Source organism: Myxine glutinosa, chromosome 3, assembly GCF_964187855.1.
Source record: "Myxine glutinosa chromosome 3, kmMyxGlut1.1, whole genome shotgun sequence".
In the NCBI taxonomy this organism is placed as follows: domain Eukaryota; kingdom Metazoa; phylum Chordata; class Myxini; order Myxiniformes; family Myxinidae; genus Myxine; species Myxine glutinosa.
The window spans coordinates 36924613-36939113 of NC_136263.1; the positions used below are offsets into that span (position 1 = coordinate 36924613).

The following is a 14501-nucleotide window of genomic DNA, read 5'->3' on the forward strand; positions in this document are numbered from 1 at the left end:
ACGATATCTCAAAAATTTGTGGACGAATTCGTACGAAACGTGGTGGACATGTTGTGTGGTTGACATGGACGAATCGATTCGATTTTGGTGAAGATTCGGTTCCAGATACAAGAGTTTTTTAAACTTTTAAAATCATTCTTCACCATTGAGAAACAGGGCCAAAAACGATCAATATCACGATATCTCAAAAATTTGTGGACGAATTCGTACGAAACTTGGTGGACATGTTGGGTGTTTGACATGGACGAATCGATTCGATTTTGGTGAATATTCGAATTCGGATACAGGGATTTTTTGAATTTAAAAATCAATTCTTCACCATTGAGAGATAAGGCCAAAAACGATCAATATCACGATATCTCAAAAATGTATGGACGAATTCGTACGAAACGTGGTGGACATGTTGGGTGTTTGACAAGGACGAATCGATTCGATTTTGGTGAAGATTCGGTTCCAGATACAAGAGTTTTTTAAACTTTTAAAATCATTCTTCACCATTGAGAAACAGGGCCAAAAACGATCAATATCACGATATCTCAAAAATGTGTGGACGAATTCGTACGAAACTTGGTGGACATGTTGGGTGTTTGACATGGACGAATCGATTCGATTTTGGTGAAGATTCGAATTCGGATACAGGGATTTTTTGAATTTAAAAATCAATTCTTCACCATTGAGAGATAAGGCCAAAAACGATCAATATCACGATATCTCAAAAATGTATGGACGAATTCGGATGAAACTTGGTGGACATGTTGTGTGTTTGACATGGACGAATCGATTCGACTTCGGTGAAGATTCGGTTCCAGATACAAGAGTTTTTAAAATTTCAAGATCATTCTTCACTCTTGAGAGATAAGGCCAAAAACTATCAATATCACGATATCTAAAAAATCTGTGGACAAATTCATGCAAAACTTGGTGGACATGTTGGGTGTTTGACAAGGACGAATCGATTCGATTTTTGTGAAGATTCGAATCCGGATAGAGGGATTTTTTTAAATTTAAAAATCAATTCTTCACTATTGAGAGATAAGGCCAAAAACGATCAATATCACGATATCTCAAAAATTTGTGGACGAATTCGTACGAAACTTGGTGGATGAGTTGGTTATGCGACAAGAACAAGCTGATTTGATTTTGTTTTAGGTTCGAATCCAGATCACTGGTATACACGTATCCTGTTCAACCTGGTGGAGGTGCGCTCTCTCTAACCTTCAATTTGTTCTCCTTGAAACGGAGGACCCGACGTCGGCATTCCTTCCATTCCTTCTATTTTGACCCATTCTCAATGTTCCAGGGCCCCCCTTGGTTTTCCTTTAACCATCCTCGTCCATTCTTTCCCAATTCCAATCCGTTTCTCTTCCTGAACTTTTGAAACTTTTCCGGTTGGGTTTTCGCTGTCTCTGATCTAAATTGATGGTATCGCAAGGCGTCGGTATCACTGAAGCAGCTTCCTGAGCAAGGCTTGCACCGGGAGGTTTGCCATTACATTATCCCTGCCAATAAATGGTCCTAAAATGGTCCTACTGGGATCCTAAAATGGTCCTACTGCAATCTGAAAATGGTCCTACAGGGATCCTAAAACGGTCATACAAGGACCCTAAAATGGTCCTACGGGAATCCCAAAATTGCCCTACTCGGATCCTAAAATGGTCCTACTCAGTCCTAAATTGGTTCTACTGGGATCCTTAAATGGTCCGACTCAGAGTGAAAAATGATTTTGATGTACTCTTAATATGAGGTGAAATGTAAGCTTATGCAGTGAAACATATCTATGTGCTCGTGATTAGGATATCCTACGTAAACCAAAAACCCAAATCCTGAATGTCCTTCTGAACATATGAAACACACACACACACACACACACACACACACACACACACACACACACACACACACACACACACACCACGTTTCGTCAGTCAGTCATTTTGTCCGTCTATTTGTAATGTTTGACAGTGTTTTTGACAATGACACTGTCAATTTGACAATTGACAATGAGTTTGACAGTGACAATGTTTGGACAGTGTTTCCAAAGAATAACTATATACGTGTATATATATATACACTCGTGCGAACAATTCCTTGTCACCATCGACCTGGTCTTCCTGTGAACGTATCTCGGTGCTTCGCATCGACCTCCAGTTCCGGGAAAGCTCAGGGCGATGGTCGTGGCACGTTCTGAGGCTGACGGCTGGGTGGGGTTTTCGGGTTGGTGTGGAAGGAAGGAGGATGAGGAGGGGAAGCGGGGGAGGTAAAAGGCTGCGAGACAAGGCGGAAAGAGGGAGGGCTCTGACTCTGAGAGGAAGGAGGAGCCGGTTCCGGCGCTTTCCCTGCCTGTGCCTGTGCCTGTGCCTGTGCATGTGTCGTGAATAATTCATGCGCGACTTGCGGACCTGAATGCGTGTGGTCTGAATGAGGCGCGGAGCCGGAGGTTCTGCAGTGGAAGCTGCATGAGGTGGAGCGCCGTCGGACCTGGTCCGCGCTGCGCGCTCCCATTCTAACCCATGTCCATCTCTTCTCTCTTTCAGTCCGCAGCTGTCTCGGATGGAGGTGAGTACGATTTGGGTTTCCTGTGTGTGGGGGGTTACACGGGAGGGATTGGAAATGCTCGTGGGGTTACCATAACACAACTCAGCTGTACGTACTCGACGATCTCGTTCAGCTGTAGGTCCTCGATGATCTCACGTCTCAGCTGTAGGTCCTCGATGATCTCACGTCTCAGCTGTAGGTCCTCGATGATCTCACGTCTCAGCTGTAGGTCCTCGAAGATTTCACGTCTCAGCTGTAGGTCCTCGATGATCTCACGTCTCAGCTGTAGGTCCTCGGGGATCTTGCATCTCAGCTGTAGGTCCTTGATGATCTCGCGTCTCTGCTGTAGGTCCTCAATGATCTCACGTCTCACCTGTAGGTCCTCGGTGATCTCGTGTGTCACCTGTAGGTCCTCGATGATCTCGCGTCTCGGCTGTAGGTCCTCGATGATCTCGCGTCTCGGCTGTAGGTCCTCAATGATCTCGCGTCTCAGCTGTAGGTCCTGAATGATCTCGTATCTTGACTGTAGGTCCTCGATAATCTCGTGTCTCGGCTGTAGGTCCTCGATGATCTCACGTCTCGGCTGTAGGTCTTTGATGTTCTCGCGTCTCAGCTGTAGGTCCTCCATGATCTCATGTCTCAGCTGTAGGTCCTCGATTTATATACATTTAAAGCCCCGACCAAAGTGTAAATCCCCTGTAAGAACCCAATTCCAGTTACAGTAGTTCCTCACTTCCTGACCGCAGGTCATGGGTCATTCCATAGATCCCTGAGATCCATTTTGCTAAGACTCTAAGATCTGTGCTGGTAGTCCAGGTACTGATTTTTCATCCACTTTACTTTGTGCATGCCTTTAGTTCTTTCTTGCTATGTAAGGTTTATTTGGTTTTAAATCCTTCGTCTATGGTAGTTTATGGTTCAGCTATAGATCTTCGGGTAGCTTCCCATTTCCAGCCTCCATACATCCATGATTCAAGTTTTGACTCCAGCCCTTGAGATACATCTGCCGATCTCAATTTTTTCCCTTGTGGTTCTGACTCTTATCGGTTCTAGCTTCTGCTCTTGACATTTGGGTCTTGTTTGTTTGTAGATCCATAACTTTAGTCCCATTTGACCGTCAGCCCTGAGTTTTTAGCTTTAGAACAATTTTACCTGCCTCATCGAAGGTAGATGGAGGTTATGTTTTCACTCCTGTCTCTGTCTGTCTTGTCTGTGAGCATGATATTTCAAAAAAGTTGTGGATGACTTGTGACAAAACTTGGTGGATGAGGTGGTTAGGTGACAATAACAAGTCGATTAGATTTTGGTTCAGGTCCGAATCCAGGTTTGTCCTATCAGTGGATACAAAACATAAACTATTCAGCCTGGTGGGTTATGCGCTCTGCTGAGTGCCCTTCTGGTCTAAAATGGATTTCTTTCCAATCACTTCTCTATTGTCTTATATTTTGTACATAGTAATTCAATACAAGTCACAATTGTTAATATTCCTATTGTCCATTTGTCATAATTAATATTCCTATTGTCCTATTGTCACAATTATTAATATTCCTATTGTCCTATTGTCACCATTAATATTCCTACTGTCCTATTGTCACAATTAATATTCCTATTATCCTATTGTCACAATTAATATTCCGATTGTCCTATTGTCACAATTAATATTCCTATTGTCCTATTGTCTCAATTAATATTCCGATTGTCCTATTGTCACAATTCATATTCCTATTGTCACAATTAATATTCCTACTGTCCGATTGTCACAATTAATATTCCTATTGTCCTATTGTCACAATTGATATTCCTATTGTCATATTGTCACAATTAATATTCCTATTGTCCTATTGTCACAATTAATATTCCAATTGTCCTATTGTCACAATTCATATTCCTATTGTCCTATTGTCACAATTCATATTCCTATTGTCCTATTGTCACAATTCCTATTCCTATTGTCCTATTGTCACAATTCATATTCCTATTGTCACAATTAATATCCAATTGTCCTATTGTCACAATTCATATTCCTATTGTCCTATTGTCACAATTCATATTCCTATTGTCCTATTGTCACAATTCATATTCCCATTGTCCTATTGTCACAATTCCTACTGTCCGATTGTCACAATTCATATTCCTATTGTCCTATTGTCACAATTCATATTCCTACTGTCCTATTGTCACAATTAATATTCCTATTGTCCTATTGTCACAATTAATATTCCGATTGTCCTATTGTCACAATTAATATTCCTATTGTCACATTGTTTGAAGCTTAGACATTGGATAGAAATGGAGACTACAGAGAGTTCAGAGAACACGTTACCCCGCACTCTCTTGAGAAACAATGGCGTGGGTGGAGTCTACGAGCGGCAAATTTGATTGGTCGAGATGGCGTAAAATGCCGTAATATTTTGTCCAAGTACTTCTAAACAGAAGGGTTGTTTTGAAAGTGCTAAAATGGCGATTTGTGTTCTACGGTGTTCTAGTATATAATTAAATTTAAATAAAATAAAGATTTTAAAAGTCCTAGAAAAAAGACTTTTCAGAAGTTTACCGCCGTTGATGCAGCGTCTTTTACACCACCTTTTTAAACACGTTTCCTTAGTTCTTCGTGCCTGTTGTTTGTGTCCTTTGTGACGTCATTAAAACCAGTAAGTTTCCCGTTTGATTTTCAAAGGTTTGCAGACAGACAGAAGTGAACCTATTGCTTAACCCAGCTGTTCGCTCTGCGTGCGTGGGCTAATAAAACTGTTGCTGTGCTAGATATACTACTGTACTTCTGCTTGTACATTCTCTCTTAAGCCGACCATATGTCCCTAGTTATATTATGTTGCCTGCGCCATTGTTCCTTGCCCAAAATCCTCGCCATCCCTTGTCTGCCTTTTCCCTGCTGTTCCATTGTTTATGCCTTGGCCTCTAATCCCACTGTCATTCAAAAGCTCTTCCCTGATCGGGCCTTGATCTCTGTGTTTACAAAGAACCAAACCCCACGTCCTTTGTACAAGCAGTTGGTATTAATCGATGTGCATTGTGGGACGTCGTGGGATGCTGTGAGTTGGGAAATGCGCGGGAGACATGCGGCCTTGCCATCTCTTGTTCTGCGGGCAGTGCTGCTCTCTTGCAAAATATTGAGGGGAAACAGGAAGTCATTTTGGATTAAAGGCCTAGTGTTCTTCTCTTCATTCATTGAGGGCCCTGAAGGATGCATTTTTGAAGGAGCGTGAACTTTCTCCGTTCTTAGCCCTCTTTGCTTTGCTCTCGGTCGAGGATGAAGCCAAGTCGTTTTGTAACATTTATCCTCCGTCTAATTTCCATGAGAAAGGACAAAGTGGGCGTTCTGGAGTGAAAGATCACTTTATTGTTTAGGCCTTTCATTTTTCTCACGGACTCGTGGAAGCAAATCCAAACCTTGTGCAAGGACATTTCCCTGAGTCGCCCTTTTTGCGCATTTAGATTCCATCTCATCCCAGATGGAGAGAATCATTTTGTTTGTAGTTTTTCTTGCTTTGGGATTAAAAACAAAATGCTTTGCAGATGTTAAAATGTCCGGCCGGGGAAGTGCGTTTTGCAAAGGGAAATGCTGCAATTTGCCTTGTATTTCACTGCAATGAGGATGTGTGTGCTCAGCAGTGTTATCCGAGCGTGAATGCCCTGTGTGGGTGTGCGTGTGTGGGCACTGGCTGGGCGTACTGTGGTTGTGGCGTTGTGTGGCACAGTGGAGCCGTGTAGTTTTATTTGATATAAAGGTTGGAGGTTGGGTGGGAGGAGATAAAGGAAAGTGAAAACAACATGTGGTGCAGGTGGGTGTATGTGGTATTGTGGTAGGGGCCTGTTTAAATATATGGGAAGGTCATGGGTAGGGGTCACTTGAAGAAGAGGGCCAAAAGTCATCCTGCAAATTGGTGACATTGAATGATTGCCTTCAAAATCCATCCGTAGGAGTGATAAGTCGAGACTTCGTTAATTGCTAACCTGCTCGTTGCGTTGAGGTGGAAAGGTAGCTCATATGGTGGGAGCGTGTTTGCCAATGAGTTGCGTAGTCTTGCTTCAATCTCTGATTCCGTCAAATGACAAAAGAAACGGGATTATGGATACATGCCCACTGGCACGATGGGCAAAATGGCTTCTTCCTGTGTGTCTCAATTTCAGAACACTTTGTTGCATTATCTTCCAATGTTGTATTCCCAATTGAATATGACGGTACATTTTTGGGGTTTCTCCTGGCATTTGGTGAGCAGAAATTGCGGCCAAGCAACTACCTGGTGGTTTTACAGAGCAAGGCCTCAACAACAGCAGCCTCCCCAACCTGGTCGACAGCCATGACCGGGCATACGAAGGCCGCATTGCCAGCTGGGCCATATCTTTCGAGCGACTGCTCCTCGACCCACTGGGAGTGCAATTCTTCACGGTGCGTTTCTACGTGCGCTTCACGCTCGAGTTGCGGCCTCGGAGTCGTGCCGTGAGTGGTAAAAATGAGTGGTATGGTGTGTATGCCTAAAAAGGGCTCGGGCTTGATTTTCATGTCCTTGGTAAATTGTTATCCTTCCATGCGGTACCGCTCAAGTCTTTATTTAGCAAATGTACATTGGTGTTTTTTTTTGGTTTCGGATATGACCTGTTGCATGGTTTCATAATTGCCGAGGTCCAGCGATCTTGCTGATACAGTGTCCCCATTGGCTGGAAGTTGGCCAGGATATCAGAACTTCATGGCTTGTATTCTTTTGAGGAGTACAATGCAATATTTAACTTGTAAAGTTCATCTCCAGAAGTTTTTTTTTGGTTTTGAATATGATCTGTTGCATGGTTTCATAATTGCCGAGGTCCAGCGATCTTGCTGATAGTGTCCCCATAGGCGGGAAGTTTGCTAGGATATCAGAACTTCATGGCTTGTATTCTTTTGAGGAGTACAGTGCAATATTTAACTTGTAAAGTTCATCTCCAGAAGTTTTTTTTGGTTTTGAATATGATCTGTTGCATGGTTTCATAATTGCCGAGGTCCAGCGATCTTGCTGATACAGTGTCCCCATAGGCTGGAAGTTGGCTAGGATATCAGAACTTCATGGCTTGTATTTTTTTGAGGAGTACAGTGCAATATTTAACTTGTAAAGTTCATCTCCAGAAGGTTTTTTTTGGTTTTGAATATGATCTGTTGCATGGTTTCATAATTGCCGAGGTCCAGCGATCTTGCTGATACAGTGTCCCCATAGGCTGGAAGTTGGCTAGGATATCAGAACTTCATGGCTTGTATTTTTTTGAGGAGTACAGTGCAATATTTAACTTGTAAAGTTCATCTCCAGAAGGTTTTTTTTTGGTTTCGGATATGACCTGTTGCATGGTTTCATAATTGCCGAGGTCCAGCGATCTTGCTGATACAGTGTCCCCATTGGCTGGAAGTTGGCCAGGATATCAGAACTTCATGGCTTGTATTCTTTTGAGGAGTACAATGCAATATTTAACTTGTAAAGTTCATCTCCAGAAGTTTTTTTTGGGTTTCGAATATGATCTGTTGCATGGTTTCACAATTGTCGAGGTCCAGCGATCTTGCTGATAGTGTCCCCATAGGCTGGAAGTTTGCTAGGATATCAGAACTTCATGGCTTGCCTTCTTTTGAGGAGTACAGTGCAATATTTAACTTGTAAAGTTCATCTCCAGAAGGTTTTTTTTGGTTTTGAATATGATCTGTTGCATGGTTTCATAATTGCCGAGGTCCAGCGATCTTGCTGATACAGTGTCCCCATAGGCTGGAAGTTGGCTAGGATATCAGAACTTCATGGCTTGTATTTTTTTGAGGAGTACAGTGCAATATTTAACTTGTAAAGTTCATCTCCAGAAGGTTTTTTTTGGTTTTGAATATGATCTGTTGCATGGTTTCATAATTGCCGAGGTCCAGCGATCTTGCTGATACAGTGTCCCCATAGGCTGGAAGTTGGCCAGGATATCAGAACTTCATGGCTTGCCTTCTTTTGAGGAGTACAGTGCAATATTTAACTTCCACAACTGAGTGCTAACAAATAGGACAGCCGACCTAACCTCCTTTCAGACTTTGCGCTGCTTGATTCAACACCCGACCTGCAAAGCTTACCTCCAGAAGGTTTTTTTTTTTGGGCATACCACCTTTTATACTTCTCAACATCATGGCTTTCTTCTTTTAACCAAATGTTTGGTTCTTTTTATAGATATCCTGAAAGCAAAAGAAGCCTCAAATATAATTTGCCCCAGGGGAAAGAAACCCACTCTCTACAGTAGTCAGGAATGGTCAGGAGCTTTCTTTGCTTATATGTTCAACCGTGCTCAATAATACAACTTCTCCTTCTTATTTAATTATTCCTACATTATTGTGGGTTGGCCATGGGAAACTTGACCCAAGTCTTCCACAAACCGGTTGGCCAGACCTGACGTTCGACTAAGGAATTTGGCCCCACATAGCTGGTCTGCTCTCCACGAAGGACACCATATGGGATCTTGAGCTTCCACCAACTGATGTTGGTAGACGGGACGCCTAGTTGAACGTCCATCTGTGGACGGCACACACATTGATCAATCAATGAACCACCCTGCCTGCAAAACACTGGGACGACAGTTTATAGCTGGGTCAAGATTGAAACCCAAGGTAGACCGCGTAGAGGTAGGTGAGTGTGGCTACTTCTAGGCCATCTTGAGAGTCCTGTGCTCCATAATAACTGAAGAAGGAAATTAAAAGACGTTTACGGCCAGAACTGAAATACAGAAAACAATTTTTCAAAAGTAAAGAGTAAGACACGCAGGTTGCATACAAGAATTAAACCTTTTGGGTCGACCTCGCCAGCTGTGAGCTTGCCGCCATCTGTGCTGCCAGTCGGAAAGCTGCCTTGGGGCGGAATTGAGTGTGAATGTGGATAAAGTGACGTGGAGGTGAATGCCCTCTCTCTGGACCTCAGGCTTTCCTGAAGAAAGAATTTAGTGAAGAAAACATCCTGTTCTATCAAGCTTGCCAAGACATGCAGGAGATCCCGGGCAGCTGCACTGTTCAGGTAGTGCTTACTTTGAGTTCCTGAAATACGTTTAGGTAGCTTGTAAGGCTGTTGCCGAGGTAAGGTGAGGCATCGTGCTCGGTATAGTGCAATCTTACACGACTCCATTTTTCTTCGTGTCCCACAGCTCCAGGCCAAAGCGCGAGATATCTACAGCAAGTTTCTCTCCGATAGCGCGGCTACTCCAGTGAACGTGGATAGTCAAGCGCAGATATCGGATGCCTGTCTGCAGAAGGTGCATCCCTCAATGTTCTCACTCCAGCAACAACAGGTGTTTATGGCAGCTCATTGCTTTCAAAAACTCTTTCACAACCAGCTTCTCATTGTGAGTTGTTTCGTGAATTATCTCCAAGTTGTGTTTGTTTCTGAGATGTCATGATTACGGATGCAGTATTATTATTTCGTACGCAGCCTGTGCTGATGCCGGTTGCATCATGGCTGGAGGCGTGGATGTGCCGCTGATGCAGCAAGTGCCCCCCCCCCCCCACTATTTCCAGTAAGCTGGTACTCATTTTGACCTCGGTAGGATGACAGGCTGAGTCAACCCACCTAGTCAACGGGTGGAGGCAGTGCTAAGGGTGTTGCGGGTGGAGGCAGTGCTGAGGGTGAAGCGGGTGGAGGCAATGCTGAGGGTGTAGCGGGTGGAGGCAGTGCTGAGGGTGTAGCGGGTGGAGGCAGTGCTGAGGGTGTAGCGGGTGGAGGCAGTGCTGAGGGTGTAGCGGGTGGAGGCAGTGCTGAGGGTGTAGCGGGTGGCGGCAGTGCTGAGGGTGTAGCGGGTGGAGGCAGTGCTGAGGGTGTAGCGGGTGGAGGCAGTGCTGAGCGGGTAGCGGGTGGAGGCAGTGCTGAGCGGGTAGCGGGTGGAGGCAGTGCTGAGCGGGTAGCGGGTGGAGGCAGTGCTGAGCGGGTAGCGGGTGGAGGCAGTGCTGAGCGGGTAGCGGGTGGAGGCAGTGCTGAGCGGGTAGCGGGTGGAGGCAGTGCTGGGGTGTAGCGGGTGGAGGCAGTGCTGAGGGTGTAGCGGGTGGAGGCAGTGCTGAGGGTGTAGCGGGTGGAGGCAGTGCTGAGGGTGTAGCGGGTGGAGGCAGTGCTGAGGGTGTAGCGGGTGGAGGCAGTGCTGAGGGTGTAGCGGGTGGAGGCAGTGCTGGGGTGTAGCGGGTGGAGGCAGTGCTGAGGGTGTAGCGGGTGGAGGCAGCACTGAAGGTATAGCGGTTGGAAGCAGTGATGAGGGTGTGGTGGGTGGAGGAAGTGCTGAGGGATTGGTGGATGGAGGCAGTGCTGAGGGTGTGGTGGATGGAGGCAGCACTGAGGATGTAGTGGATGGAGGCAGCGCTGAGGATGTAGTGGATGGAGGCAGCGCTGAGGGTGTATTGGATGGAGGCAGCGCTGAGGATGTAGTGGATGGAAGCAGCGCTGAGGGTGTAGAGGATGGAGGCAGTGCTGAAGATGTAGTGGATGGAGGCAGTGCTGAGGGTGTGGTGGATGGAGGCAGCGCTGAGGATGTAGTGGATGGAGGCAGTGCTGAGGGTGTATTGGATGGAGGCAGTGCTGAGGGTATAGCAGGTGGAGGCAGCGCTGAGGGTGTAGTGGATGGAGGCAGTGCTGAAGATGTAGTGGATGGAGGCAGTGCTGAGGGTGTGGTGGATGGAGGCAGCGCCGAAGGTAGAGCGGGTGGAGGCGGCACTGAAGGTATAGCAGGTGGAGGCAGTGCTGAGGGTATAGCAGGTGGAGGCAGTGCTGAGGGTGTAGCAGGTGGAGGCAGTGCTAAGGGTGTAGCGGAACACCATCGATTCGTGATGATGTCATCGGTGCCTTCATTATGATGTCATAATTAGACAAGTAGAATGCTTGATCCAACCAGTTTGAAATTTCTTGAGCATGATCTCCAGAGAAATTTTATTGGATAATTAAATTGTTGACTCCATCGGTCACGTGGTTCAGCAGCCATATTGGATTGAACATAAATCTACGTTGTCAATAAATCACACAAACACAGCAGCTAATAAACACCACACTAAATACACCACACAAACATGACCTGGCGAGGGCCTGCAATCTCTGATTGCTCTTTCTGATTCATTGTTATTCATTGTTATGTTTACCAAGTGGAAATATATTTGGAATGTTCGTGTTTATGAAATGAAATGAACAATAAGGTCTCTCATTTGCTCCAGGGCAGAGACTATTCTAAAATGGCAATGTGGTGTTTGAAAATGCATTTGTAATGGTGTATCAATCGGACACTTGAAGTGAACCATTGTGAACTATGACCCTTTTGAACAACAAAACAATGGAGCACCTGCTCTTACATTCTCATAGTTACAAAGTTCTGCTTTTTTTAATTTCAGATATTTAACCTTATGAAGTTTGACAGTTACACACGCTTCCTGAAATCCGAGGTCTATCAGGATTGTCTCCGGGCTGAGGTCGAAGGTCATTCGGTACCTTGTGGCACTTTGACGCATAGCAGTCCTGTTGTCTGTATCACATCACCTGAAAGGGCTAACATTCGCAAGGTGAGGCCATATTGTGCTGTTTTGTGTAGGAAATAATGTTCTGCCAAAGTAATAAATTCAACCCCTTGGTGCATGTGGACTCTGTATGCTCGGAGGGGGAGAGGAGTGGCAGGGGAAGGGGTTGGACCTGGCGAGGGCCTGCAATCCCATTGCAAATCCCAAATCCCATTTACCCATTGTTTTACCCATACCTATTGTTTTTTAAATTAAATGTAATTTTTTTTAATTTTAATTTTTTGTTTTACCCATTGTTTTGAACTTATTTGTTGCTTCTCCAGATGTTTTTTCACAAGCTACAGTAAGTGTAGCTCAGCTAACTTTGATTTGTAGCATAAAATAGATTCAAACACTGACGAGTATTGCATTAACTGCCATGTTACATTCAGCCCAGTCTGGGTTCTTGCTATTAACCATAATTCTGTTCTGTCCAAATTCTCAGTGAAATTGTGTCCTATGAATGAATGAATGAATGGTGGTACATTATTTTTCTCAACCAAATATTGAGAGGAGATGAAATGACATTTCATGTGTGGGCCTTTGTTCTCAGCAAGAAGGAGTGTTTCCTGCTTTGAGCAAAGGCTGACCCCAGAAACATTGCTGCACCTGCTTCTTCATTTTATTTTTTACTTATGCGTATGTAATATATAGATGTGTTAATAATTAAATTTTCAATTACAATTCAAGAATCGAAACTATACAGCATCTGAAAATGGAAAGTCTGTCCGCGTCCACTTTTGATTTGGACGTTTTCTACTTCTTCCGTATGTTAAACATGAGGAAAACAGCTAAAAAAAACAAAAATAGATAATGAAAATTGAAGAGTTCATGCAGTTTTGAGCTTTGACCTTTTGATTTAAAGAAACAATCCCCTTCTAGCTTTTCATTGGTGAACCAATTCAGTGACCCAATATGCAAATTCTTTCAATTTCAGGTCAATTGGATGAAGATTGATGATTTATGCAACCTTGACCTTTGACCTTTTGATCTAAAAAAACAAGACGATAGTCTTCTAGATTTTGTTTGGTGAACCAATGCAGTGATCATATATGCAAATTCTTAAATTTTTAGGTCAATTGGATGAAAATGACGAAAAATGACCAAATTATTAATTTGTCTTCTCCATATTATCATAATAAAGCTTTGTTGAAAATTTGATGCAAAAACTCAAATGGTAAATTAAAATTTCTGGTGAATTGGATGAAAATTGATGATTTTAGATGAGATTAAGCCGACAACGCAACTGCACAGCATCTTAAAATGTACTTAATAAGTAAAGTAAATACAGACCTGAAAAGGTGTAAATCCTTCCAGATATTGCTCGGCTGATTGAGTTGCCTGGTTTGGTCCCTGCACTGAGTTCTCCATGTTTTTCAGACAATGAGAAAGAACAAGGAAGGCAATGAAGAAGAGGATGGGCAAAGTGTCCTTGGTAACATTATGCTCTGGCCACAAATTTGGGGATCAATTGGACGGACACCGAAGCGAACAGAAGATATCGTCGGTCAAGCTGTTCAAACCGCACTTTTGGGTAAGGAGTATTTTAGAGGATATTTCCATGATACCTTTCTTAATTCAAGGTTTTCAGTTTCTGGGTTTGATTTCTGACTGATATGAAGCCAAAAAGCTGTCATTGTGATGTGGTGCATCAGGGCATGGAATTGTTAGGAAAGGATGCTGAACTGGCTGTGTGTTTGTTTTTGACAAGTATTGCTGAGGCAGTTGATCTGTGGCTAACAATTAAATAATATTGCAAGAATGGTAAACATTTCCACGAGCAAGTTCGCACAGCTTCTCCCTTTACATTGAGATATACAAGAACCGTAAAGAAAAATTTATCTTTTCCTGCAAAGGTACTTACTGTGCCACACACATATACACACTCACACACACACATATACACACACACACTGAGGCCTTTTGCGCATGTGCTGTATGTTTTCAATGACTTGGTTCTGCTCGCCGGGCACTTTTAACCTGTCATTACTAGTGTGACATCTGCAACTCAAATCGTCTTTCAAACAAAATTTTCAGCATTTAGATGAAAGAGTGGCAATCTCAGAATGGTTAACCATAATCGTTCCATTCATAAATGTAAATCGGACTCACGGAATTATAGGAAATAGAAGAAATATCCGTGCACGAGAGGTAGAGGTGTCGGGTTCGTACCATTTCCTGTTAGTACAAGTGAGCAGTGGCAATAACACACAAATATGCATACAGACTGTAAGGAAGGACACTTCTGCTTTTAGCAATAGATGCAATAATCTAGCATAATTTCTCTTGTGGCCACAGAATCAAATCTAAAAAATATATTTATAACAGCCCTCACAGCTCCCACAGCTCTCCTGTTCCCTCCCTACATGATTAATAGTGAAAATAATTGATGTTCAGAAGCACCTAATCCAGATAAACAGTCCATTCAGTGGTAGTGATGTGCCGAGAGTGG

General features: G+C 43.7%; 2 protein-coding genes across 7 annotated transcripts in view; both read left to right on the forward strand.

Moving 5' to 3' along the window:
* Window positions 1-14501, forward strand: part of C3H2orf42 (chromosome 3 C2orf42 homolog) — a 357660-nt gene that overhangs the window by 72414 nt on the left and 270745 nt on the right. The gene's annotated exons all lie outside the window — the stretch shown is intronic.
* LOC137423667 (regulator of G-protein signaling 12) overlaps window positions 1-14501 on the forward strand; it is a 62947-nt gene that overhangs the window by 561 nt on the left and 47885 nt on the right. For 4 of the 6 annotated variants that reach the window (XR_013622806.1, XM_068111059.2, XM_068111058.2 and 1 more), the window contains exons 2-7: window positions 2535-2556; window positions 6774-6943; window positions 9453-9545; window positions 9673-9816; window positions 11888-12055; window positions 13430-13583. Coding sequence is in view for 5 of the 6 variants with exons in the window: in XM_068111059.2 (XP_067967160.2) it covers window positions 2535-2556; window positions 6774-6943; window positions 9453-9545; window positions 9673-9816; window positions 11888-12055; window positions 13430-13583 (751 nt within the window). In the remaining variant the exon portion in view is untranslated. Of the gene's footprint in view, window positions 1-2297; window positions 2557-6773; window positions 6944-9452; window positions 9546-9672; window positions 9817-11887; window positions 12056-13429; window positions 13584-14501 lie in introns of those variants that run through there. The other 2 variants (XM_078773886.1, XM_068111060.2) reach the window with 2 other exon arrangements.